Genomic DNA, 27622 nt, shown 5'->3' on the forward strand with positions numbered 1-27622 from the left:
TCTCTTCAAGCTCATCCTCCTCCTCCTCTTCCCCATCCGCAAAATCCTCAGGTATGGCGGAGAGTACCCCATCATCGGAGTCCACGGACAGGAGTGGGGTAGTGGTGGCGGCCCCCCCTAGAATTGCATGCAGCTCAGCGTAGAAGCAGCATGTCTGGGGCTCTGTCCCGGACAGTCCGTTTGATTCTTTGGTTTTCTGGTACACTTGTCTGAACTCCTTAAGTTTCATGCAGCACTGTATTGCATCCCTGCTGTAGCCTCTGTCCCTCATGGCCTCGGAGATTTTTTGAAATGTTTAGGCATTTTGTCTTTTGGAACGTAGTTCTGATAGCACAGATTCGTCTCCCCTTACAGCGATCAGATCCAGTACCTCCCATTCGGTCCATGCTGGAACGCTTTTTCGATTCTGGGACTGCATGGTCACCTGTTCTGATGAGCTCTGCATGATCACCTGTGCTGATGATCTCACTTGGCCAAACAGGAAATGAGATTCAAAAGTTTCCGGGACTTTTCCTGTACACCTGGCCAGTGCATCCAAGTTCAGAGTGCTGTCCAGAGTGGTCACAATAGTGTACTGTGGGATAGCTCCTGGAGGCGAATACCTTCGAATTGCATCCACACTAACTCTAAGTCACAAAGACGATGCCAATTTCAGCACTAATCCCCTCATTGGGGAGAAGTACAGAAATCGGTTTGAAGAGCCCTTTATGTTGAAAAAAATGGCTTCGTTGTGTGGACGGGTACAGGGTTAATTCGATTTAATGCTGCTAAATCCGACAAACTCGTAGTGTAGACCAGGCCTAAGAGTCCAAGACCCTTTAACAAGGTGAAGGCCACCAATACGCATGCCCATGACTTTGGATAGGTACATTTTATAAATAAAGTAATAAAATATAAATCAGATGCAAGAACCAAAATCCTCTTTCCTGAAATGCAGTCACAGTAGGTTGCACGTTGGCAGCCTGTTAACAGCCTGCAGCAGCATTTCAAAATAACCATTCAAGAGAATTGGAGAGAGGAATACTTTAACCAGCTGAAACTACACAGGGAATCAGGGTAATTCCATGCTGCCAACCTCAGCTGGAATTTAGTCTGGACACAGAAAAGCAGGATATGAAAATATTACAAATAAAATGGAGCACTGTATATACACTGTTTAATTACAAGTTTGGGGGCTGATGCAGGAATTATTGGGTGAAAATTTTATAACTTCTGTTACACAGGAGGTCAGATTAAATTATTATAAATCTTTAAAACCTTTTGATGTATTTCAAAAGTATATTCTCAACTCCTCAGCCCCCAAAAATCATTAAATCAAGGAAACGGTTATGATTAGTCTTTAGGTAAAACAGACATAGAAAAGAAAAATGTTTGCAAAACAAATAATCACATTACAGTCAGTCAATGTTTTAAATTACAAAAAAACAGTTTTTATTATTTTTTGTGTGTGTTCTTTAATGCAATATAACATTTGGCAGGCCTATTATCAATGAAGAAGTTTCTCACCACAGGATTAAGATGTTTGTCTATTAAGTCAAATTTCAAAGATTCCCCTTGAGAGTCTTACAGGTCTTGTCACCACTTAAGCACATGCATTAATGGAAGTGCTGGAAATGTGAGATATGAGACTTGGAACAGGTGCTTTTCACTAGGAATATGTGCGAGCTAGTCAGACTGGCTAGATACAACAGGGGAAACAGACATACCCAGATTCTGATCATGCAATAGGTCTGCTTTTCAGGTTCAGTACACATTTTTAAAAATCAGAAGGTAGTTTTCTTATGTTTGATCCACCATCTGTTCTCTCTGTTTCTATAACTAAGAATGATTTGCATTTTCTGTAATGATGCAGAATGCTTTGTTTATATGAGGGAATTTTGTTAGTTACTTGGCACCTGTTTAATATAACTGGACATATATACTCATTCAAATCATGCCTATAGTATTATCAATAAAAGGTCCATCCATTCTTACTAGATTACTGTAATTCCCAGAAAGATTTTCCATAATCCATTGCAGGTAAATATACGTATGAGTAGTAAATGAATGGCTGAGTAAATATGGCACTTTTACATTTACATATGCAATCTTTCCTGGATCTCATATGAAATTAGGAAACAATCTTTTGTTAGCAAGAGCATTTCTAAAATACTGTAATTTGAAAATACATCCCACAGACTAGATATTAAGAAGTTTAGAAAAGCCAACAGGCCGTTTACCTGAGTTTGTTTCATAAGATTAAACTGATAACTGTGATTTGATATTTTATCATTCATTGTGATTCTAACGGCTTGTCTAAACACAACTATACCGGTTTATCTACATCTGTATAATTAAAGCAATAAAACCTCCTTGTGTGGATGCCATTATACCAATATTAATGTGCTTATAGAAGTATAGCTACTCCCATACAGGAAGGGGAATAAGCTATACCAGTATAAAGCACGTTTATATCAGTATAACTGTGTCCACACTAGTGGTTCTCAGCCAGGGGTACACGTACCCTTGGGGGTACAAAGAGGTCTTCTGGGGGGTACACCAATTCATCTACATATTTGCCTAGTTTTACAACAGGCTACATCAAATGCACTAGCGAAGTCAGTACAAATTAAAACTTCAGACAGACAATGACTTGTTTATACTGCTCTATATACTATACACTGAAATGTAAGTACAATATTTATATTCCAATTGATTTTATAATTATATGGTAAAAATGAGAACGTAAGCAATTTTTCTTTCAACTAGTGTGTTGTGACGCTTTTTTATTTTTATGTTTGATTTTGTAAGCAAGTAGTTTTTAAGTGAGGTGAAACCTGGGGGTATGCAAGACAAATCAGACTCCTGAAAGGGCACACTAGTCTGGAAAGGTTGAGAGCCACTGCACTAGAGGTAGTACTGGTACAACTGTAATAGATAAATAATCACATCCCTAACTGACCTAGTTATACCAGTACAAAAACTGTCTGTAGGCCAGGCCTTCAAAACTTTAGCTAAAAGGTGTGTGTAATTTCCATTCAGAATATACACTGCAGTATACAAGGGAGACAATAGACGCAACATAAATCATGTTTTTGAAATGCTATATCTATAAATATAGACATTGTAAAGATTTTTTTTTAAATCAACCCTAATGTAATCTTCTATTTCAGATCTAAGTAAGAGAATGATACAGATTCACTGATTTCTTGGACATTTTAAACAGTTTACATTCATCAGGAACTACAGCACTTGGGTTTACACAATTAGGTTAATACAAGCAATGAAACATTTCTCTCTCCCAAATCACATCCAACTGAAGCACATTTGAAGCAGTTCTTGTAAGTGCATTCCATATATGAATAAAAGTAGCCCTTGCAATAGCTACATCAGTTATAGAGCTAAACTTAAAAAGCTTGCTTTGGTTCCTTCACATCCAACCCATCTCGTTAATTATATGGAAAAAGTAAGTCAGACTTTGGTACTATGGCAAGTATTCTTACTGAACTACATAGTACACCCTGGATTAATGGGGAAAAAAATATTTTTCTTCGTCTCTCTCACCCCCATATGTCAGATTCTTAAAGCAACAACATGCTTTTGTACCAATACCCAAAACTTAAATTAACTGTAGTGCAAGCCACACAAGCAATACTGGCAACAAAGAGCAAATACCCTGACAACTACCTAGTAATTGTTTCACATAACTTTTAAAAATCAGCAGCCAAGCCCCTGCAATTTACAAACAGCATGACTGCCCTTTCAAAGGAAATATTTATTTCTAGTTATCTGCTAGCAATTATCCAGTGCCTGCATTGTGATTCAAACATACAGGGGAAGAGGAGACGCCCTGGGAAATTTTAAATTATTTTTTATTAGGCTTAAATTAGCTTTTGAACAGCACATAGAATTAAAATGGACAACACCTGCCAGACCTGCCCATGTAAGAGTAAATGGCAGGAGTAGTTGACAAAATAATTTAACATAGATTTAGCTGATAAAATTCCCAACCTGATATACTATTATGTCAGCCTATTACAGATTATTAAATTATTTAAAAAAGCAGGCTTCCAATTGTACAATTTTCAATTTAATCACTAGCTGGGAAATTAAAACAAATGTGATTTTCACCACCATCCTCTGCTATGCTGAGACTTGACATGTTAATATTAGATTCTTTTAATTTAATCTTGTTTCTGATAATCTTAAAGGCTCCTCTGCCAAGCCTGGTAATATGCTACCAAGCCCACTGCAGAGCTTCTTAGCTGCTGGAAGCATTTTTGTTTCCTGGTCAAAAGCTTCACAGACCAAAGATAACTGCAACGACCCTAAGCCCCAAACAGTTCAGTCATATGAGATGCCAAACACCCTGGTGTGGGGGGAAGATGTGTTGGGGGGAGGGGAGTGAATTCAATGGAAGTTGAAGGCACTCACCACTGTGTAAGAATAGGCCCTTGGTTGTGGGATGGGAGGGAGAGCGCCCTGACTGTGGTATTTCATCTTTACCTTGCAGAATGTAAAGATCTGGGTTGAGATTTTCAAAGCAGTGACTTAGTCACATACCTTCTGTTCAAATTAATGGAAGGTGGGAGGCTACATCTCCTTCTTTTAAAAAAATCTCAAACTTGAATCCTTCCAGGATTCAGAGTGGTAGCTGTGTTAGTCTGTATCAGCAAAAAGAACGAGGAGTACTTGTGGCACCTTAGAGACTAACAAAGTCTCTAAGGTGCCACAAGTACTCCTCCTTCCAAGATTGACTCTCCTATACTACTTTGAAAATCTTAGCCTTACTCGTTCCGTTCTGAAGAATAACGACAGCAGATGTGCTCTGTTCAGCATACTGCATGAGATGGAGGCTGAGATTTTTAGAGGGGCATAAGGGAGTTAGGTGCCCACTAACTTTCAATGGAAGTTGTGCACCTAATTTCCTTACGCTCCTTAGAAACTTTTCTAAGGCCATGTCTACACTACCCGCCGGATCAGCAGGTAGTGATCGATCTATTGGGGATCGATTTATCGCGTCTAGTGTAGACATGATAAATCGATCCCCGATCGCTCTGCCGTCGACTCTGGAACTCCACCATGGCGAGAGGCAGAAGTGGAGTTGATGGGGGAGCGGTGGCCGTCGATCCCGCGCCACGAGGACGCAAAGTAAGTGATTTTAAGTCCATCTAACATACGTCAACTTCAGCTATGCTATTCTAGTAGCTGAATTTGCGTATCTTAGCTCAATCCCCCGCCTAGTGTACACCAGGCCTAAATGACTTTGACCACTTGGGAGAATAGTTGGTATGTGTGGAGTCTCAACAAAAGGACATTTAATCAAGGTCAGGTTTTGTGAGGTACTGGGCACCTTCAATGCCCATTGATGAAAACAGGGATTGAGGCTGCTCAACATCCCACAGAATCAGCCCCTAGAAAATCAGATCCTAAGGTATTAACAATGGCCCAGGAGATGATACATTCATCTATTAAAAAATATGCTACTCAAGGTAGACAGCTGGAAGCACACTATCCTCTTCTAGCCAAAATTAAGAAACAGTTGATCTAACCATTAGCTTTTGCCAGTACAAAATAATTTTTCAGACACTTTTGTTATCAGGGCAAAATAAACTTTTAAATATTTTTAAACTGTGAAAAAATACAAGTAAATTTTTATTTAAAAATATATATATTCCTTACTCCACATTTGTTTGTACAGATAGTTTTGTGTTAAAAGGACAAAAGAAAAAATAAAATAAACACATCAATAAAGGCATATTCAGACTATCAAATTATTTATATAGTGTATTTGGTAGAAGCATCTTTCTGTAAAACTGAGTAAAAGGAAGTAAATTATTCAGCTTTCATCTGCTCTCTAATGTCAGAAGGCAAAGTTTCAAACAAAGTGTCTTCTACAACCAAGCCAGTCCGCTTCAAAGCCCTACACTCACCAAGTTCAGGCGGGAGAATTTCAAAGTGATTGCCTTTAATATCCAAATAAGAGAGGAATACTAAATTACCAATTTTAGGTGAAAGGACTGACAAATTATTTTTCCCAATCTTAAGAGTCTTAAGTTTTTTGCAAAAGTATAATTCATCTGGCACATTCTCCACTTTGTTACAAGTGATGGAAAAATACTGTAAACTTTGCAGCACTCCTATTTCCGGTGGAATAAATCGTATATCATTGTAAGACAAGTCTAAGTATCTGATTTTGTTGCATAGGAATAGGTGGGATGGAAGAACCTCTATTTTGTTGTGACTAAAGGAAAGACGCTCTAGGCTAGTGAGTTTCTTTATATGCTCTGGGATATATGTTATACTGTTGTACCACAGTTTTAGGATTGTAAGTTTTCTCAGATATTGAAAACTAACTATTTCTTCTATTGATTTGAGGTTGTTTTCCTTTAAATCCAATTCCTGGAGACTGAGAAGGCTAAAAACTGCATGAGGTATGCGCTCCAAATCACAGTGAACCAGCTCCAACTCAGTCAAGTTAACCATTTTCTTCAGGTTATTGAGCATCACTAATTTGGTGCCATCGTTATGAATACACATTTTTTGAAGATGACTTGAAACATCAACTGCTGATTGTGGGATTTTGGATACATTGCTTTTAATGTATAGAATTTTAAGGCTTTTAAGTTCCCGAAAAGACTCAAGAGTAATGTTTTTGGAAATATCATGACTGAGAGAACCAATTAAATAGAGCTCTTCTAAATTTCTGAGCCCATACATCCAATGTGGAAGCTCTCTGATGTCATCAAACTTGACACTCAAGATCTTCAGATTTTCCTTCAGAAAAGCCAAGGCAGCACTGTGGATCTTCACAGAACACTGGTACAAAGAGAGCTCTTGGAGATTATCCAACTGTGCAATGGTTGCTGGTATCATAACATTATTAATTATTTCAAGTTTTAGAGACTGCAGCTCCGTAATTTCAAAAACTGTGTCTGGAAGTCCAGAAAGCATGAAGAGCTGCAGTTCTAGCCGGTTATATGCATTTGTTTGTAGCCTCTGTCTCAATTTATCCGCAGTCCATTCATTGTTTAAGTTCAGCTGTTTCAGCTTGTTTTCACTGACTTCAGACAGGAACACTGCAAATCTCTTTGAATAAAGAGGGTCATATTGATCTATCATGTGAAGCATAAAAGCAAAGTCATTCTTAACATCTGGGATATCATCAATTCCAGTCTCTTGCCGAACATATTCAAAGGAATATTCCTTTAGTGAACGATAGAACAACCAATATAAAGTGTAAAGGCATGTTAGTCCATAGATGCTTACAAAGCACAGGTAGCAGAAGGAAAGTTTAGAGAACAGATGTGCCATGGTATGATTACAGGAAAAATTCTTATATCCTGTCATGTCCTGTATGTCAACATTACAGTCTACTGTAAATTGAACTTCTGAAACTAGTGCACTATTGTAAGCAATAATGATAAGGAATTTAATAACTTTAAGTACAGTCTGACGAACATACATAGCATGGAGCAGATCACTTTCTTCAACGTGCAGTCGGAATTTCTTCACCTTTTCAAACAGTGCTTTTGCCTGTTCTCCTTCTTTTTTATCCAATGCCCCTGCCGTCCCCTTATCTACAACAAACTTTTCAGGTATCGATTTTAAAGACTGAGTCTTGACCAAAGTGCCTTCTGTGCTAGGTTGGATAGTATTTGACCTTGTTATGTTGTTCTTCCTGTTGTCCTTCTCTTCTGAGTCTTCCCCAGACACTTCAGATAAGGCCCTTGTTGTCCAGGGAGAATCAAAACATTTCCCCAGTATGGAAATGAAGTGTTCAATTTTTGAGCTTGATCCAGGGAATTTGAACCAGAAGTTACTACATAGCATGAATATCAGAGTATGTATAAGGACAAGGTAAGGGAAGTACTTTGCATACCAGTGCAGTGCACGTTCATAGCACATTTGGTTTATAAAGCTATACTGCTGAAGGTCTAAATCAGTCTTTAGTCCTTTCATTTCAACAGTGGCAGGAGTAGTGGATGGTTTGGGTGGAGGAAGTGGAGTTGTATTTGGGACTGCATTAGGAATGTGAGAGTGATTCTGTGAAGGCTGTATTCTTTTTGGAAGGCATATTATCTTGTCTTGCATGACCTGAAACACACAGAAAGATACACTTTCAAATTATGAAGAGATGATGCCTAATGTCATCACTGTTTGGATAATAGCATCAGCTAAATGTAATTTCTCCTTGACATACTCTATGCTGAGTACTAGTTCAGTGGTTAAGTCCATTATTATTTGTTATGTGCTAATCACACCCTTAATGCTATGCTAAAAACTAGATTGTCTGACCTATTTAGTCGTTTCCATACACAAAAAAAATCTTCCACATATAAACAAACCTATGAACGTATAGCTCTGTCTTCGATTTCATGATCACTGCATGAATTTAGCACTAACCAATCAGATTTAAACCCACCACAAATACACACAGGGGTTTATTCTGCCTGAGTGCCCACACTTCCCATTGGCTTCAGCAGGAGCTGAGGGAGCATGCCACCTAGCAGGATTGGACCCCACCACTATTTTTTAACTATCTCCAGCATGGTAACTGCTGAAACTTAGGCTATGTCTACACTTACCGGTAGACTGGCACTGCTGTAATCAATGCAGTGGGTGTCGATTTAGCAGGTCTGGTGAAGACATGGTAAATCAATGGGAGAGTGCTCTCCCACTGATTTGTTGTATGCCACCTCCCTGAGAAGAGTAAAGTAAGTCGGCAGGAAAGCATCTCCCATTGACACAGCATTGTGTAGACATCGTGGTAAGTTGACCTAAGCTATGTCTACTTCAGTTATGTTATTCAATTAACTGAAGTCACGTAACTTGGGTCGACTTACCACGGTAGTTTAGATCAGGCTTTAGAAAGCTCCTTTACATACACTGAGCCAGATCCACAACTGGTATAAACTGATATAAAGCTCCAGTGAAGTCAACAGAGTTACCCCAATCAACATCAGTTGAGGATCTGGCCCATTATCTTGAAATTGGGTTTACACATTTGTAACAAACAGGAATGTAAATATTTGTCTGTTTCATTTGCATTGTTTTCACACACCATTTCCCTTGTCGTTTATTCAGTCAAGCAGTTAAGTATGCAAGTGACTGAAACTATGCTTTGTTTATGTCAACAAACACTTGGCTGCTAGCCCAAAAAGTGCCCTTGTGAAGTGTGATTTTTGAACAAATATATCACATACTTACAGATCTTCTGTACACACCAGAAGATATTTAAAAAATATAATACAAACAAACTTATAACTTACATCCTGCACAATTTGAGAAATTTATCATTGAAATTCTGGAGCAAATTCCCTGCTGGTGTCAATGAGCAGAGCTCCACTGAAGTCTGCCAGCTTATGACAGCAGAGAATTTGTCCCTTTAACTTCACTTCCTGTGGAATGTGAGTTTCACATTACTGGTATTACTGGATCCAGCAGTGTCAGCTGGATCAAAATCCTGCTAAGAAAATGTGAATCGGTAAGAAACGGCATAGGGGTTAAACAGGAAATGATGAGACTTATTTCATATCAGTGACAGGAACGTAGGGCCAGATTGTGGCATGCTCTATAGGTCTATGCAGAGGAGAAGCAGCCTCTGCTGAGTCATTACTCCTGCATAGGTGGGCAAGCAGTAGGTAGAGCAAAGGCTGTGGGATGTATACTGCAAGAGGTATAATCCGAGCATAGGGTATGTCCTAACTGGAATGGGGAAAACTGGGAGATAGATCTGATTTGATAGGTAGTTCCTGGGTTTGCACAACTGTGCACTGCCTCCTACGCAAAATCACAATTTAGGCGTCCCCCCGCTTTTTTTTTAATTAAAAGGGACACTGTTAATGTTAATGTGTCTACACTTTGATCTACTCTCAAACCTGGTGGAAAGATCCTTCAAATTTACAGATGTAAAAACAAAAAATATTCATGACCAAATATCTATATTGTTTTTAAACAACAGGTATTTTTGTGGAGCCCACCATACATAATGCTTTCTGCTCCTCATCAGATTTTGGCTCTGTAGCAATATTTAACTAACCCAGCAGTTAACATCAATTGTTTATGTACCAAGCATCCTCGAAATGTTTTGGCATGGAGGAGGCAGTTATTAATTATGGGTAGTTATGAATAAAATAAGCATATTCATTTCAGCTCTATTCAAAACACAGGGAGAAAAATAAAATTTGTGTGTGCCAAATGAGAAAAGACAAAAATATATTTTAAGCTCCTAAGAAAGTTGTAAATAATAAAGAGGGAAAAACAAGAATTTAACTCTACAGTCAGGCTTGCTTTGCAAAATTGTTATGAAAATTGACCAGGTTAGGCACAAAATCTACTCACCCTCCTTTGCCATGACTGAGGATCATTAAAAAACAAATGGGCCAATTCCTCAGCTGGTGCAAACCAATATAGTTCCACTGATTTCTGATTTTCAGCAGCTATGGGTCTGGGCCATGATATTTTATTCATCTGTTCAAACAAATTACTCATCTGGGCCAGCAGATTTTGGCATTGCTGTCAGTGACTGCAGTGAAAACAAAACGTGATAATGGTCTTCTGAAGAAGGCTCTGTCTGGCGTTTTTTGAACACCCCTGACAACATGCTTTTAAGTTATACTTTGTTTAATTTACCTGTAATGTACATCCAAAGACACCAATCATCAGCATGGCTACTGAGAGATAGTCTGTAAACACATCCCACCATGGCTTCAGTACTCTGAATGCCGGCTGCTGTTCAGAGAACTGACGAAATTCGGTGACAGGAATCATGTTTCTGAAAGATAGTCAAGCAAGGCTGGTGTTTAGTCATTTCATGCTATCTTCCTCCATTCCATATGACTCATGGAAAAAGATATTTGACTCACTGGGTGAAAAAAAGAAGAAGCTATTTTGACCTTCTACAATCATTAGGCATTCCATGCTTCCCATACTTCTCTCCCAGTGCCTTGGACCTAAAAATGGGCATAATAGTCACCTCACAAGGGTGTTTCTGTATTATTCATTCATGGCTATAATGTGTTTGGAGATCCTTGGAGAGAAGGCACTCTAAGCATTAGTTACATTAACATATTGTCTTCTTAAATCCTTCAGACTTCATACACTGTCAATGAAACCACTACAACTGAAGCATTACTTCACAAAACCATATTAAAAGTCAGTTATTTATCAGGCAGTGTCGGTATCAATAGGCCTGCACTGATGCCCAGTTTGTTGCAGTAATGGTGATGCTATACGGCTCTCTTTATGAAATTACACCCAGCCAAGAGAGTCCCTTCTGATATCTGTGTGCTTATCTCACAAAAACTCAGCAGAGAAACCAGAGGAAAAGTACTTCTTCAAAAGAGGAAGAGCTGGTATGAGTGATTAATAGGACAAACCTTCTCTTCACTCTCTTTTCTTTTAGAAAACAGTGGAAAAATCGATCCCTTTAAATTATATGACCAGCACTTAACAGTGGAACACTGTACTTTAGGTATCCTTTACCTGACAGCATCACAGTGCCCATAAGTGTCACTCACAGGAAAGACTCTTGAGCAAGAGCTAAAGCATGTCATAAATTGGTTTTTCTTCAATACTGGAATCTGCACTATTTTATGGCCATTGCTAGGAAGATTCCTTCCTTCCTTTTCTTTATTTCCAGAACAAGTCTAAATAATTTTGGAATGCTATTCCTTCAGATTTTATTTTAAAATTATTATTTTTCTACAAAAACTCAGATATATTTTTAAAGAATATATATAAATACAATGTTAGTCTATTAGATGCCACTTAGTGATACCTGATAAAGCTTTGCTATTTACATGACTGTCAGCTCAGTCATTGGAAACTGGCATTTTGCTGATAACAGAAGTACTGCCAGCTCCAAACATTCAAAAATCCCACAGATCATGAGAATGGCTTCAAAATCATTTTTTGTTTTGTTTTGATAACAACTTTGGGGGAGGCGTGATTTTTTTGTGGGATGTTTTTTATTTTGGGGGCGGAGAGGTGATATGTCTTCTCGCATCAGATCCTGTAGGCTTCACATTTTCAAGCTTTTCTCCACAACTCTGAGGGGCAGATTTTTTTTTTTTTAAACCAAAGTTGAGATTCTCACACCATCTTATGACTCCAGAAGGAAAGCTTTAAGAAAAGCGCCTAATGTCATGAGAGTTGGCAACATACAGCAAGAAGTGCACTGAGCATAGGAGTGGATGGGATGGGAAATCATTCTGCACTGAAATCAGTGGGAAGCCCAGGTAAATTTGAATTCTGCTTTCTCTATGTATTTTTAAGTTTTGTTTTATCGTAACTGTGTTTGATTAATTTATAAGCAGGTAACTGATGAGGAATTTAGATGAAGACATATAGTCTATGCCACAACAAGGAAATGCTCCTCGGATCTCCTTCCCTTCCCCTCCTACTATATTGGATAATGAGCATATGTAGCATGACCCTCCACTAGCTGGAATGTCAGAACTGCTCAAGTGCACATGACCACATCACTGTGTTGTTGGTGGTCCACAGACGATGAGGGAGAATCTCCATGGGGAAAATCTCTCGCATCCTCTATAGCAGGTCTATCTGTGGAGAAGGATGATCTGAGTCTACCTAAGCAACAATACTTGAACAATCTGAAAATTTTCAGATGCAATGTTTTTCTGTCAGAAAATGTCATACTGAAACATTCTGTGGGAAACGTCAAAATTCTGGCTTTTTGTTCTGATTTGGAACAAAAATTTGGAATGTTAGAATTTCCCACAGAATGGAAATTTTTGTCCAAACCAGCGCCAGATAATACTTAGCCCCGTTATTGTTGCACAGTAGAAAGTTTATACATTGGTTACTTTAAAAATAGAAACAGACCAACTGATCTTTTTAAATCAAGTTCTATAGCACCTGAAAATTAGTAACCATTCTTTCAGACTAGAGAACCTCACCAGGGAAGAAAAGCACTCTGAAAAATATTGATATGAAGAGGGAAAAAATTACTATTAAAAAAACTTGTCAGGGGTGAGTCAATCTAGTGTTTAGTTTTGTTGTGACAACCATATCAGAATGTTATTTAAGGCCCTGTTCAGCATTCGTTACTCAATATATGGTCCCAATGGTGGAAGTGAATGAACTAATGAACAATAATGACAGTATACAATGAATACAAGGAACAGGAATTGAATTGAATTGAATAGAATACAAGGGGTGTCCTTTGTACATAGAGTGGGGACTTTCTACACTTGATCCTTCTTTTGCAATATTTTGCAAACATGGATATTTGCAAGATTCAGATGGAGACTGGTCACAAAGGTATGGGATATTTGAGCCACTTTCTGTCACTCTCTCAAGAAACTCAATAATTTCTAACGGCAGGCTACCTTTGTGGCACTAGAAATCACAGCAGAGGCCTGTAAGAAATTCAAAGGAAGGTATCTGTATTCTACAATACTGCTGGATTGAATGATTGAACGAAAAGTGGATACATATAACTACCACTTCTTTTACAACAGTAGCTTGATTTTACACATTCCGCTTCTAGCCCTGTTGCCATGAAGACACCTTGGAATTCCGTAAGCAGAGGATTCCAAAGCTTCAGAAAAACAGACTGCATGTTTATCTTTTTCAAAGAATTGCTAAAGAACTCCTCCAGACTGCACAAGGACTCTGACACTAAAGAAGTGTTACAATCAAACAGTATTTTATTCATAGATTCATTTCCAATCAGATGTGACAAGGACTTTGCAAACGGAAAAGGTTCAGATTCAATCTATATTCTGCTGACTATTTTAAACAAGTCAGAACAGAGATAGTTTAAAACCAATGCCACATTTCAACACATTAACTACTGGAGTTTCTCTTATGTTACTAAAAGGAATTGCAATATTAAAGATGAATTTAGACATTGTGGGTTAGAATTTCAGCTGGTGTAAATTGGTACTGCTCCACTGACTTCAGTTCAGTTGCATCCACAGTTACTATTTACAGGCACAATACCCAGTAGTTTAGGCCTAAACTTTGACCTACATTAAATGTTGTTATAATCTGGTTGGAGAATCTCTGAATTCTAAATACTTCTTAATTAAAATCATCACTCTCGTTCTCTTTTCTCTCTTGCTTCCCCTACCCCACCTTGCTCTCCAGAAATTTAAAAAAGAAAGGGAGGCATGAGCTAGACTATCTGGTATTCTGCTGCTGCAGAGAATTAAGAGAAGAAGCCCAAGTTAAACTTTGTTCTGAGAACCAGCCAATGGTGGTATACAAACAAGGAGGGATAAACAACACAAAACAAGCTGTATTAGCTTGTAAACAATTCAAAATAAAATTCAGGGTTTGCCAGATAGAAAACTGGGGGGGGGGGGGGGGGGGGGGTTAGTAGGGAAATATATTTTTAATGTTTCTAGGGAGGTATTTCAAACAATGGAAAATAAAGGAAATTGAAAATTGATTCAGTGAATATGGGGCAATGAGAGGAGAAGTGAAAATACAGGAGTGCAGAAGAATTTTGAGGAACCCTGAAATTCCACAGCAAAAGAATAGCACATGGAAAAGAAGGGGGCAGTGTGGTCTTCTGAAGGAATATGGAGATAATAAACAAACAAACAGGCATGTGCTGGAAATGGAGATGTGGGGAAGAAGCAAACAAGAGCACTGAGGGCCACATTCTCAGCTGGTATAAATGGGCACAGCAACTTTGACTTCTGTGGGGCTTCAGGCATTTACATCAGCTGAGAACTTGGCCCACAGAGTCAGTTAATGCTTTCAGGAGCAGATAAGAGCAGCAAAAAGCAGACTGAGTTAATGCAACCTAAAGGAGTTAAGGAGAATAAATAGATGAGGGTGGGGAAGAAGGGAATTGGAGACAAATTAGTCTCATTAATAAATGAGAGAAATTAAATCAAATTATGATTCTAAAATGGCTACGCCATTGCACTAATCTGCCTGTTTGCAATTGGCCTTCATCAAATTAAATAAAGAAAAGTGGTATAGACAGTTAGGAAGTAATGAAGGTTCTTGCCAATGTGGCTGAAGAGAAAAGTGAATATATTTTATAGATCAGGAGATGCAGATGACATGCATTTCAGGATAGGAAGGAAATTAAATAATTCAATTCCTGAACCACTGACAGCTCACAGGAATACCTGCAGGGTGCAGCTGGGGAGCCAGAGTAGGGTTTTCCATTCACTGACTATCCCCTTGTGGGGCTGATATACTCAGGCCCAGGCTGGAGAGGTAGTTTAGTAGTTTATAAGAGCTTTACTATATTTTTTCTCCAGTGTGTTTTTGTCAAGTGTCTTGAAAAATACTTTAGAATTAAAAACCACACACACAAATGCATCTAAAATACTGTCCTGAATTAAAAAGATACAGCCAACGATAGTGCGACTATAGCCTTTGGGTCTAATAACAGGCTACCGTGGTCATTTTTAAAGAGATGTCTGTTGAGTAACATACTTCATTCTGTGTAGCATAACTGGTAGTGGATACGTACTAACCTTTACCTGCACAAGGGGGTTGGTCACATGAAACTGCTGTGCGTTTTTAACTTACCTGTCTCTGCTTTCCAAATGCAATTTAAATAGGTATTATGATTGGAAAAGCAGATTCAATGAAATATAAAGAATGAATTGGACACTGTCCCTTTATTTTATCTATTGCAAGCTCTTTGGGATAGGGAGCATGTCTTTGTAGATGTCTGTATGGCCACTTAGCATATTTTCTTCATGGAACACCCAAAAATAATAAAAAGTTGACACCAATATGGCTGCTTGTATAGAGTTGCTTTCCCCAGGTTCTTTAAGTGCCAAACAAATGTGTTGTCCACAGGTGACATGCAGGAGATGGAAGGATGGAGTTCCCCTTCCCTGTACCAGCAGGTGGATCAACCTCTCTGGCAGAATAACTGCAGTCTCCAGGATGTGGCAGAGGCTACCGACTGTTCTGCGCTCCCTAAATGGGAGATCAATCAGGGGACTGGTATCATTTGTTGACCCACTGATAGGCCCCATCTGTCCCAGCCACCTTCCACACCATCCCCATATCCTCGCTGAACAATGCCCCAAGACTGGGTCCCCATACACAGCTTCACTACAGCTTGTCCGCTACATACAGTATAAAATGGCAGCTCCACTGTTTTTGTTTCTTACATGACCACCCACAGAGGAACAAGATTTGCCACTCCAAGAGTAATGGGTCTGTCAAACAGCAGAATTTTTCACTACAGGTCAAGCCTTTCTCTATTTTTATTCTTCATGTGGAACAAGATAATCAATTGTGTTACAACACAGGGAGGCAATCATTATTCATTGTGTGTGTTACAGGATCAGGGCCTCATTGTGCTGGATGCAAATATTTAATAAGACAGTCTCCAGGAGCTCACTGATGCAACAGAAAGTGAAGAACACAATGGAGGAGGAGAAGAGAGAAGATTAAGGTGACAGTAATAGGAAGACAGGGTTGTAGGTATAATTAACTAAATACACCTTGGAGGCTTGAAAGGTGTGGGATTTCTTAAAATAACCAGCTAGGAGATATAAAATTATTCATTCGCTGGCAATACATTTCACGGTCATGACTCTGCATCAGTATAGGATAGAGAATCAATGCCATCACCTCTTGAGGGTGTGTCACGAGGCTATGGACTTGATCCTGCTCCTCTGAAGTCAGTGGGAATTTTTTCCATTGACTTTAGAAGGGCATAAGGTCAGGCAGGCTCCAGCTGAGGGCAGAACAGCAGCAGGGCTGTGAGTGGAAGGTTTGTGCATCATGACTATTCTGTGATTTTGGGACAGATGGTAACCATGGGGGACTTCACGCTATTTCAAGCCAGGAGATCCACTGATGGCACAAAGTGCTGGGCTAGCCAAAAGTAGCTCTCCCTGCTGGCTTACATATACTGTTTGTGTTAGTATGAATTATGAAGTGTCTTTTGGGAAAACTGCTGGAAGTAAGTCTCTGGGCTTACACATACACAAATTATGGAACATTCATATTCATTAAAAAAGCAGAGAGCAATGTATATTTAACATACAGGCTGTGCCAATTATGAGCAGCAATGAACCTATGTCCTGGGAGCTGCGGGGCTGATGGAGTCTGTAAGCATTTATGTTCCTTGTATTGGATGACTGCTGGATACACAGAATATTACTTCACATAAAACATTACACTGCACACTCCTGAAATTGGAGCACTTTGTCACAGACCGTAAACATTTGTTACGAGTAATATTTCAGTGCAACTTTCAAGGGATACTGTAATATCTTTGGCCTTGGACGAGACACCAAGTTAAGGAAACAAGCTAAACTGTTTAATGACAGAAGGCCCAATTCTGCAGTTCTGAGCAGATAAATCTTCTGAGTTATTTTTTGGTTTTTGTCTGCACAGAGACTACAGGATTCAGCTCTTTGTTTGGCCAGCTAGAGTAGATAAGACTAAATTATGGCCACAGTCCTGCAGCCAGATCCGCATGGGTGTACCTGGGGTGCTGGGTTAGGCAAAAATCACTGCACCCATGTGGAGCCCCATTGATTACAGCCAAGTTTTGACCTGGACTGAACAGTAGTAGAATAAGCAGGGAAGGCTCTACCATGTATTGAGGTCGTCCGACAATTCCCATTTTAAGACCTTGTTTCAGTTTTTTACAACTTTGCTGAACTGTTTGGCCTGAAATTTTGCACGCTGGGTGTCTGCCGCAGTCTGAAATAGTTGGTGTTTTTTTAAAAGAAAAATGTAGCCAGTATGGTTCCACTGTTTCTGAGAACAAGACTGGGGGAAAATACATTTTGCTCATATTAAAAAATTCTTGAGATTTTTTCTTTGAAAGGCTTTGAAGCAGGGACTTGAAATTTGGTAGGACCTGGTGTTTGTGTCAGTGATGAACCTTTTGCTGTCCAGGCAAAAATCTGCCAAATTTGGCCAAGTTATAAGCCTTTGAAAAATTGCAGTTTAAACATGCTCAGTGGAGACTTCTTTGATTTAGTAGCTAGAAATAACTGAAGATTCCACTCTCACTGAGCATGCTTGAGCCTCTCACTGCTCCTAGTGCTGACCAGACTGTGAATGCACCATGCCCACAGCGTGACTGAACATGCTCCATCCCCTCACAGCTCCTGTGTGTGACTGGACAGTGTGCATGCGCCATCGCGGCAGAGTTACGGAGTATGCTCCAACCCCAAGCTATAGGGGCTCAGAAGGAATTTCTCTGAAATTGCTGCTCTCAGCTACTCCAGGCTGGGCACTGTAACCGACAACAGGGAGCCTGTCTCTCCTGTGCTCTCAATGAATCCCATCCTCTGCTGGCACCCAGTCAGCATTTTGGAGGACACCATCTGATTTGAAGGTAGAGGGGACAAAGGACAGGCAAAGGGAGGGAAAGGAATATATTGGGACAAGGAGTCTGGTGAGCCTGGGACGGGGGAAAGAAACTGGGAGCTGGAAACAGAAGACTGGAACTGGTTGGGCAAGGAAAAAAATAGTACATGACCACATAATGGATGACTGTTTCGTTATTCATATGCACAAAAGGGAGAGGGTGCACAGGCAACCTTAATACTGGCATTTCCTAACATTTGAGTGCTTGACTTTATCATCTTAACAATGTTCTTTTAATTGTGTGTGTAAAATATATAATAAGGTCTTGGCTGACGTCTTCGATTTTGGCAATCATTTTACTATATGTTTGAGTAGTGTCCAGCACAGTGTGTACCTAATCCTGACTGGGGCCTCTGGATGGTCCTCTTGTAACACATAAATAACATGCGTAAATAAATAAAGCTCCTACTACTAACTTTTTCCTACCTTTTAGGCATTTGAAGGGAACAATATATCTAAGAATGAGTCATCCTCCCCTGTTAAGCTTTGAAGCCACAACTATTTTCTGTGGACTGGTGGAAAAACTACAATGAATACAGATCATTTGTAAAGCTCTTACACTTTTTGCCAGCTCTTTTTTTTTTGGTGAGCTACCCTTAGTTCTGTTGATCATAACTAAGAATTTCACAGTGAAAAACATCAATATTTGGGAACAAGGAATACAAACAAGTGATGCTACTGCTCAATAATAAACTCAATTTTGAAGAACTGGAAAGTGTGTAAAAATACATTTTAAAAGATCCATTTATGTCCTCAAAGCAGTTATTTTTAGGTCTACGTGTTTACTGTATTCTAGAAACGTTTTAAAACAGAATATTTGAAATTCATTTTCTTGGGGGATGGGGCTGATCAACAAATGTGGCCTAATGAGCGAGACAATGGAGTAAGAGTCAGGAGTCCAAGCCCCAGCTCTGTCACTGGCTCATCGCATAATCTCAGGCAAGCCACTTTATCTCTCTATATCTCAGTTTCCCCATTTGTAAAATGTGCATAATGAGGCTTACTACCTTTGTAAAGTGTGACAGGATGTGTGGATGAACAGTGCTATATCAGTGCTATAGATTATTTTCTCTAGTTCTCTGGAAAGAATCCAGTCTGAGCTGGTAGTGACTGAAAATTGTTCTCTGATGGCTTTGTGAAATTAGGCTGATTTGATACCACAAAGAACAAAAATCTCCCACATCATAATTAGTACTAGTTGGCCTTCTGTGGAGGGACAACACTAAATTTTTCTGTAGAATGGATTATTCTCTCACCTCGAAACATGAGGGTCCCTGCAGGTCAGGGTTCAAACACAAAATAGGGCCTGATCCTACCATCTGTACATGAGCAATGTTCCTCATTGACTTTAATGGGAGTTTTCCTTAGGTAAGGGCTGCAGGACGAGGCTTATACACTGTTCCCTGGGCTATGCCTGTCCAGTGCAGAAACAGGACTTTTGTCTCCAGGGCTATAATTCAGCACATTTCCACACACACAGCATTTTAAAAAGATTCTCCATCACTTTCCAGTAAAACCCTGAGTTCTAAGATTCTGTTTACCCAGTTTCTAGGACCCCCCAGGGCAAGGACTGGGGCCAAGTCTTTTATAAGCGACTAGTGTGTGGCACTTCAGACACTTTAAAGGGAGGCAGATTTTCAGGAAGTGCTGAACACTCATCTGAAAATCCTAGCTCTACTGAAATCATTGAGAGTTTTGCTATCAACTTCAGGGGAGCCAGGATTTCATCTCAGGTATCTCCAGCTAGGAGCCCAGATTCACTAGTCACTTTTGAAAATCGTGGCTTGTGTCATTCTGCAGACACGTGGCATTATGTGCAGATGTTGGAAAACAATAATAGACATAACACATAACAAATACAGAGGAGGAAGTGCAAGAAATGTTTCTTGTTCTATTTTAAGTGTTTGTGACATCATCAACTGCTCCAGAAGAAACTCAGAGAACAAACTTCAAGACTCACCAGATACGTCAAAGAGGAACTGATTTTATATGCTGTGTTTTTAAATGTATGTAACAGCAATTTCAGCCTACACACAAGTGAATCTATTGCTGCGGAGTTAGTAGCCCAAAAAAATATTCTTGTTGTTTTTTTTAATACATAAAAGCCATAATACCTTTTCATGTGAGTAGCATAAACACATTTGCATGCTCAACTGCTCTCTCAACTTTGTTGGATTACGGAAACACAAAAGTAGGGCTGGATCATGCGCCTCAAAACCTCACTGAGGTCAATGAGAGCTGTGTGTGCACAAGTTATGCAGGATTTAGAGAAATAGTAAAGTCCCCAATTTTTCTGTCCCAAAAGAGACTGATGAAGTGAGCTGTAGCTCACGAAAGCTTATGCTCAAATAAATTGGTTAGGCTCTAAGGTGCCCCAAGTACTGCTTTTCTTTTTGCTTCAAAAGGCATATACAGCATTTTGCAGCTTTGGGAATAACACTCTTATCTTAACAGGGTTAACATATCTTTCAAGCTTAGGACTCTGCTCACAGAGTAGCAAAATGCTCTTTACATGATAAAAAAAACTATTAGATTGAACTCAAACATAGAGTAAGAAGAAATTATTCAAAAAGTGATATTTTAAGACATCCTAAAATCTGACAAACTGATTCAGAAAAGCAAAAGTTTTGCCAGGTTCTTCAGAAATCCTTAACATATTCAGAGAGCACAGACACTTAGGAATAATCCTCAATTTTAGGGAATACAAACATTGTAAAAAATATAGTGCAATTAATTGATTAGAAATATGTAGGGGCCATAGCCGAATACAAATATTCATTATCCATAAATCTGAAGTTGCATAAACAAATTTCACTGATGTAATTAAAAATTAAAATCAACCATGACCAGGTCAGGAAACATAAAAAATATCTAAAGAGATCCATTCTGAGTCTCAAGCAGTTCTATCATCTGAAATGTTAAAGACCACACTGTAGTGGAGCCAAAGAAAATTAAAGAAGTGTCTGCTTTCATGATTTATGCCTTTTTCATATAAAGGATCTTTTCTTCTATCCCTTGCATGTGGTACAAGGGGACTTTTTAAAGTTTGCAGTATTCTTATAAAATATTAATCCCAATACACCTGGATAAACATACAGATATTTTCAGCCAGAAATGTATATCATACATTTTTCTCCTTAGTGTAAAAAGCTTCCCACTAGAGACCACATTTGTAGGACAGATCAATCATAGAAGCATAGCCCATTTTATACTAATAGTATCATTTCTGACTGGGCAATAGGAAAGGCTAGTTTATATAACTTTCAAATTTTTAAAACTGATATAGTCTACATGCATTAAAAAAAAAAAAATATGTAGGACTGCTGTTTTTTAGGCACTCTGTCCAGATAACCTCCTTAATTCAAAATCCTGTTCTGAATTAATAGAAAAAGAAATGTTAACAGCTACTGTATATTGATAACTACTAACATTAAGTGGATTCTTACAGGACATAAAGCTCAAAGGTTTGAAGGATCTAGAAAAACAGATCTGAGTCTGAACTCTTTATAGGACTCTTTCAGCTCATTGGGCCTGGTCTACGTCTACAATTTAGGTCGACATAGCTACAGTGCTCAGGATGTGAAAAATCCACATAGCCCCCACTGTAGCTGGAGCTAGGTCAACAGAAGATGAATATTTTTATCAGTCTAGCTACCATAGCTCGGGGCATGGTGCTCCTACAGTGACGGAAAAGCTCCTTCCATTGCTGTGGGCTGCATTTACATTACGGAGTTATACTCACGTAGCTATGGCACCATAGTTATGCCACTATAATCCCCATAGTATAGACTCGGCCTCAGTGTCCAGCCATGCCCTTCTGAGGGCAGATTAGAGTTTTCTTAACCAAAAAGTCTTTTGGAATACCACAACACACAGAAAGGTAACTCCTAGTAGTCAAGCCAAAATTTTTTTAGTTGTCTGGAATTCTGATCATGATACAGCAGGTGTAGTAGTGTTCACAAAATGGCGTTTAAAATGGGTTTCCTCTGTTCTATTTTCAAGGTGTGCATGAAAGGTATTTAACAGCAGTTCTATGGCACGATGCAAGAGGAGAGTGCAGTTCATCAAAAAGTCATCAAGATTGATTGTACCAGTTATAGGACTTGCCTAACAACTGTCTCTCTTCAGCTGACAAACAGAAATTACATTTCAATATCTACTTTTTTGTTACTGCATTTCAACATTAAACCTGGGCACTCCAGTGTGACATACCTGGTATGATACATGGGGCAGCACTTGACCCTTAGTTTCCTGCATTTAGCAGTTATCTTCAGCAGCATGCAAGTGATCAGTCCAGATCAGATGCTAGATCTCCAAAGGGACTCTGGGTATGTCTACATGAAAAGGCTACAGTGGTGCATAGATACTTTACAGCAATAGAAGGGGTTCTTCCATTGCTGTAGTAAATCTACCTCCCTGAGAGGTGGTAACTAGGTTGATGGGAGAATTCTTTGGTTGACTTCGTAATTTCTACGTTGGGGCTTAGTTCAGCTTAATTATATTGCACAGGGCATGAAATTTTTCACAGCTCTGAGTGATGTAGTTAAGCCGACCTAACTTTGTAGTGTAAACCACCCCTTAGGCATTGCAATGCCTAACTTTTAGGTGACTTGCCACCAGTGGAATGCACAATGCCAATGTAGGCATCCAGGCTCCCTATAGAATGCATGGGGAGAGATAGGCACTGAAAATTAGAATTCACAAAAGCCAACACACTGAGTAGGGGAGCCACCTCAGCTAACCAGAGGAAATGCCAAGGAGAGAGATGTGGCCTAAGGGTCATTCTCCAAAGGAGTGAGGTGCCTAAATCTGGGCTGGATTTAGGTGCCTATCTGTGCCTGGGATTTTCAGCTGTGTACCCTCTCCTGGAATTAGCCATCTAAACTGTGGTTTGCAAGAAACAGAGGAGGAGGTGTTGGTGCTAGTGTCCTCCCTTATAAAACTTTTAGCCCAATGAGATGTGGGAGACCCAGGTTCAATTCCCCTCCTCTACCTGATGTGGTAAAGGGATCTGAACTTAAGTCTCCCCCGTCAGAAGAGTACCCTAACCATTGGGCCCTGGGATATTCTGGGGGAGAGCACTCTCAGTGTCCCCTGTTGAAGCTGTTCTACTGTGTATAAATAATTAAATATGCACAGAGCCAAAGAGAGCGTGAGAATGACTCTACAACCCTGTGATTAGGGCACTCACCTGGGAGGTGAGAGACCCAGATTCAGTCCCTCTGCTCCACTGCAAATGTAATTACCACCTACTCCTTCACAAGCCATTTTGTGCGAGGTTAAGCTTGCTCTGAGAATGCCTATCATATCAGGCCCCTCAGGCAAGATAGGCAGAGGAACGCCTAGTTTGAGGATGTGGTTTGGCACTTTTATATAAGAATAGAGTAAAGAGAAGCCAATTCAGAGTGTCTACTGCACAAGTTTAAAGAAGCTTCCTTTGGCAGAGAACAACAGTGGTAACAGTGCCTGGCCTGCCCTGGGAGTGAATTATCCCACTAAAGGAGCTATGCCTGAAGGTACAGCAGGTACAAACTGCATACTCAGAGCCCAAAAGGGTGAAGCAAGCCTCGTATCTTGTCATTCTCAGGGGGAGAAAAAGACCTGATAAATCCACAGCATCAATGGTATTCAGAGGTCCCCATTCACTGTGCCCTGAGTTCCCAAATAGTGTTATGTCACAAGATCTCAAGGCAGAGAGAAAAAGGATGAACTGTAGAGAGAAGCTTCCAGTGCACCAAATGTGTGGAGTTAAATGCTGGCTGAAAATTTTCCATGGAGTCTTTTTGGGGTGGAAAGTGGTTTCTCAGCTACACTGAGATTTTAATGAAAAAAATCTCTTTCCATTGAAAAGTTTGGGGGTTTCTTAGAAAACCTGAAAACCAAACATTTTTTCAGATTTCAGAAAGTGAAAAATGTTTGATTTTCAGGTTAAGAAACCCCAAAAAAGTTAAAAAAAAAATTTGAATAAAAAAAAATCAGGTTCATCAAAATGTTTAGCAGAAAGAAAGAGAGAGAGAAACCGTCTCCAGCCCAGCTCGAGAATTAAATACACAGCTTCCACTATTGCGACTTGTTCTGACGAACTGCCTCTTTCATTTCCTTTCACATTCAGAGGTGTTTGGTTGGGAAGCATATTTCTTCCAGTTAAGGAAGGCCAAGTTTCGCTGCCTCTGAAGTAAAGCAGTGTTGTTCTAAGGTCGCTGCACGACACTGCTCAAAGAAAGCCAAGGTTCTGCATCTCCTGTAGTCCTGACACCTTCTGGCCCATGTGATCACAAGACAGTATAATTCTGCCTATTGACCATCCAGCCACCCGAGTTTTGTTTAACTTTCTCATGCCCCCACCCAACACACACACACTTACTACAGAAACATATCCACTAATATGGGCATACATTTTAAACAGTGATGAAGGATTTTGGATGCCTCAATTTTTGGGAGCCCAGCTTGATGCACACTAAAGAGGCCTGATTTCCAGAAAGTGCTGAGCACCCAACTAAGTACCTTTGTGATGAAACTCAGAAAGATTCTTCTGATTGCCTCTATTGGGAACCAGGAGGCACTGGTCACAAATAGCGTATGTACAGAGTAATCAGATTTTTAGGGTTGAGAACCAAAAGTTTACATTTGAAACCAATTCACAGAACAACGTAAATAATACCATAAAATCTAAAACTGCATATGAGCTGTCCAGTGGCTGCCTTTAAACACTCAGACATTGAAAGAGAACAAAGCAAAAACTTCAGCAAACTTTTTAACAGGATTAGAGAGAGACTGGAAAAGGAAATGATTCAGACACCACAGGTGCTCAGTACAAGGCATTTATGCATCAGTGGCAACAATTCAGTCATGTTTACACATAAGCAAGTTACCATTAGTTTAAAAATCATAATAGGGCCCAATTCTGTGACATGCTCAGCACCCTCCACTCCTCTTCAAGGTCCAACCCTGCACCACAGAAGTGAAAGGGAGTTTTCAGTAGATACAGACCATTATGTGGGAATGAGGAGTGCTGGACTTTTAACTACAAGGAATGAAATTAAAATACATAGATTTTTAACTGAGTTTTATTACATTTGAACAGCATACATTTTTTCCTTTGCTTTGTTTGCAATTTCCACCCCCAACTGTTCACATGTATGTATTTTTTTTAAAAGAGCTTTTCTCTTTCTTAGCATACTCCATAGTATCCTCAAAACCAAAGTGATCTGTACAAGCAAAGGTTTACATATATTTCTAATGGTGCTATTCCAAATGTTATGTTCTCCGACACCTAGCGTAAATTTCGTAAGAGAATACAAAACAAATCTATACCCCAAGTACTTGTTTGTGAGATAAAAAATCATCAATTTTGAAAAAAAATCCTAATGGAATTATTATAAGGTATATTTGGCAGGCTTTCATATGCTACTCATTTTGCTTGGTCAACTCTGTCTGGTTAACTGGACAAATTACATTTCATTTATAATGAACAAAAAAATCCAGCACATTGTAGCATTGCAAATCTATTTTAAACTGATCTTGAAATCAGGGTCATTTTAATTTTTGACAAAAATCGGAGCCATGTATTCTTGAGCCTTTAACTATATTTTCTCTTGGGTCATCTCTTTTCATGATGTTGGAATCTTACTAATAACAACCAAACCACACATATAACAAATAAGAGGTAGGAATACACATTTTGAAATTTCTAATATAAAACATTCTGCTCTTCTGAGCTCAGACCTTCGGAAGTGCTAATCAAATCCATCACTTATAAACCCCTTTTCACAGATTCCTGATTAAGCTTGGAGTACATAAAAAGGACTGGAATAATCCTTGCTCATGTCTCTGTAAAGAGATATACCAAAAGCACTGTCGAACTTAGTGTGGCTTGCATATTCAAAGCTTTCCGTTATTTAACTCCCCTCCCCCCATCAACAAAAACAGGTTAACTCAACTAATCCATATGAATCGCGACTATTTTATCTTTCAACTACCGAGACTACTTCTTTTACCTGAATTCTTCGTAAACCAGAAGAACGGGAACAAGAAAACATGCCACTTACACTAGAAGCTGATGCTGTTTTCCTCTGCTGTACCGTTACTCTTCAGGGTTGCTTCTACCATGGTAACTCAAGCCTATTGTTTCTAAATAGAAAACCAAATATCCAAAATTGCTACAGGTTTCAACGCTGGGGGTTCGTCTGTTGTCATCTACATTGGCTTTATGTTGATGGCAACCCTAAAACGTACCGTGTCAGCAGAGGAAATTCTGAGATTCCAGATAAAGTTTGGCTTTCACAGCGCTACAGAAGACATGGGTGTGGGGGTGGGGGAGGGAGATGGACTGTGCACAATGAAATACCGAAACGTTCTCGCTTTAAACCAGCTCTTCAGTGATGATGGGTGAAGGTGGTGGGAGAGGAGAGAGTCCCCTAGTGACTCTGGCTGCATTCACCGACTTCCTGGGCTCTTTAGCTGGGGCCCCCCTCCCCTGGCTCTGCGCGGCCGCCCAATAGAGCAGCCCTCCCTGCCTCGGAAACGCAGCTGCCTGCCCCGGTTAGCAAAAGGCAGGATGGGTAGCTCGCCAGCCCCCGGGAGGGAACGAGCGGGTCCAGGGCTCCTCTGCCCACCGGGCCAGCAGGGGAAAGGCCTCCGGGCTCCTCTGGATGGTTCCCAGCCCCTCGAGCAGCCCCACCGCGACGGCGCCAGCCCTGCCCGCTCCCAGGGCTTCTCCAGCGCCCGGAGCCCGCGGCCGGCACCTTCCCCGGGGCAGTACCTGGAGGCTGCGGGCGAGGTCTGGCGGGCGGGCTGGGGGCGCGGGCCCGGGGGCAGATGCTGCCGCACAGCGCAGGGCGGAGGATGCCGAGCTGCCGGGTTCCCGTCTAACGGAGCCGGCTCCCCGCGGGCAGCGGGCGGGGCTGAGATCCCGCCTGGCCGGGGCAGCGAGCGGCGCCTACCTGGGGGGATGCAGCGGGCGGGGGCAGCGGCGCTCGAGACTCCCGGCGGCGGCAGTGCGGCGGGCTGGTGCTTCCCCGCTCCGAGCTGGGCGCCGCCGAGGCCGCTGCCCCCGCCCCTCCTCCCGCTGCCGCCGCTGCAGTCCCGGCCGCCGACGCCAGGGGCTCGCCGCAGGAAGCGGGGCTAGTCCCCGCCTGGGCTGGGGCGGGCTCCCACTGAGAGAGCGGCCGCGTGGCTGGGCCGGGGAGGGGCAGCTGCTGGTGCTGCCTGCCCCTGCCTCCAGCCTGGGTGGGGAGAGATAACCCGCCTGGGGGGCCCAGCCCGGCCGCGGCTCAGGGTTGGACATATGCCTGGAGGT

At 40.5% G+C, this 27622-nt stretch overlaps 1 protein-coding gene across 5 annotated transcripts; it reads right to left on the minus strand.

Annotated features, from left to right (window-relative positions):
• Positions 1-1403: 1403 nt before the first annotated feature.
• LRRC8C (leucine rich repeat containing 8 VRAC subunit C) lies at positions 1404-27407 on the minus strand. Of its 5 annotated transcripts, none has more exons than XM_037907304.2 (4): positions 27267-27391; positions 26373-26454; positions 10615-10756; positions 1404-8076 (listed from the first exon to the last, which is right to left on the minus strand). In XM_037907304.2, the coding sequence occupies exons 3-4, from the start codon at positions 10750-10752 to the stop codon at positions 5815-5817; spliced, it is 2400 nt and encodes a 799-aa protein (XP_037763232.1). In that variant the 5' UTR covers positions 10753-10756; positions 26373-26454; positions 27267-27391; the 3' UTR covers positions 1404-5814. The 5 variants fall into 5 exon arrangements, with proteins under 5 accessions (XP_037763232.1, XP_037763233.1, XP_043376837.1 ...); XM_037907305.2 differs by lacking the exon at positions 27267-27391 and adding an exon at positions 27086-27243; XM_043520902.1 differs by lacking the exon at positions 27267-27391 and adding an exon at positions 26560-26786.
• Positions 27408-27622: the final 215 nt, after the last annotated feature.

Source organism: Chelonia mydas, chromosome 8 (assembly GCF_015237465.2).
Source record: "Chelonia mydas isolate rCheMyd1 chromosome 8, rCheMyd1.pri.v2, whole genome shotgun sequence".
Taxonomy (NCBI): Eukaryota; Metazoa; Chordata; order Testudines; family Cheloniidae; genus Chelonia; species Chelonia mydas.

Bases quoted from the DNA above. Each gene is read 5' to 3' on its own strand.
- LRRC8C (XM_037907307.2), bottom strand. From the start codon at position 10,752: ATGATTCCTGTCACCGAATTTCGTCAGTTCTCTGAACAGCAGCCGGCA. The intron at 8,077-10,614 runs GTAAATTAAACA...TGTGTGTTTCAG, and splicing joins TCTTTGGATGTACATTACAG to GTCATGCAAGACAAGATAAT.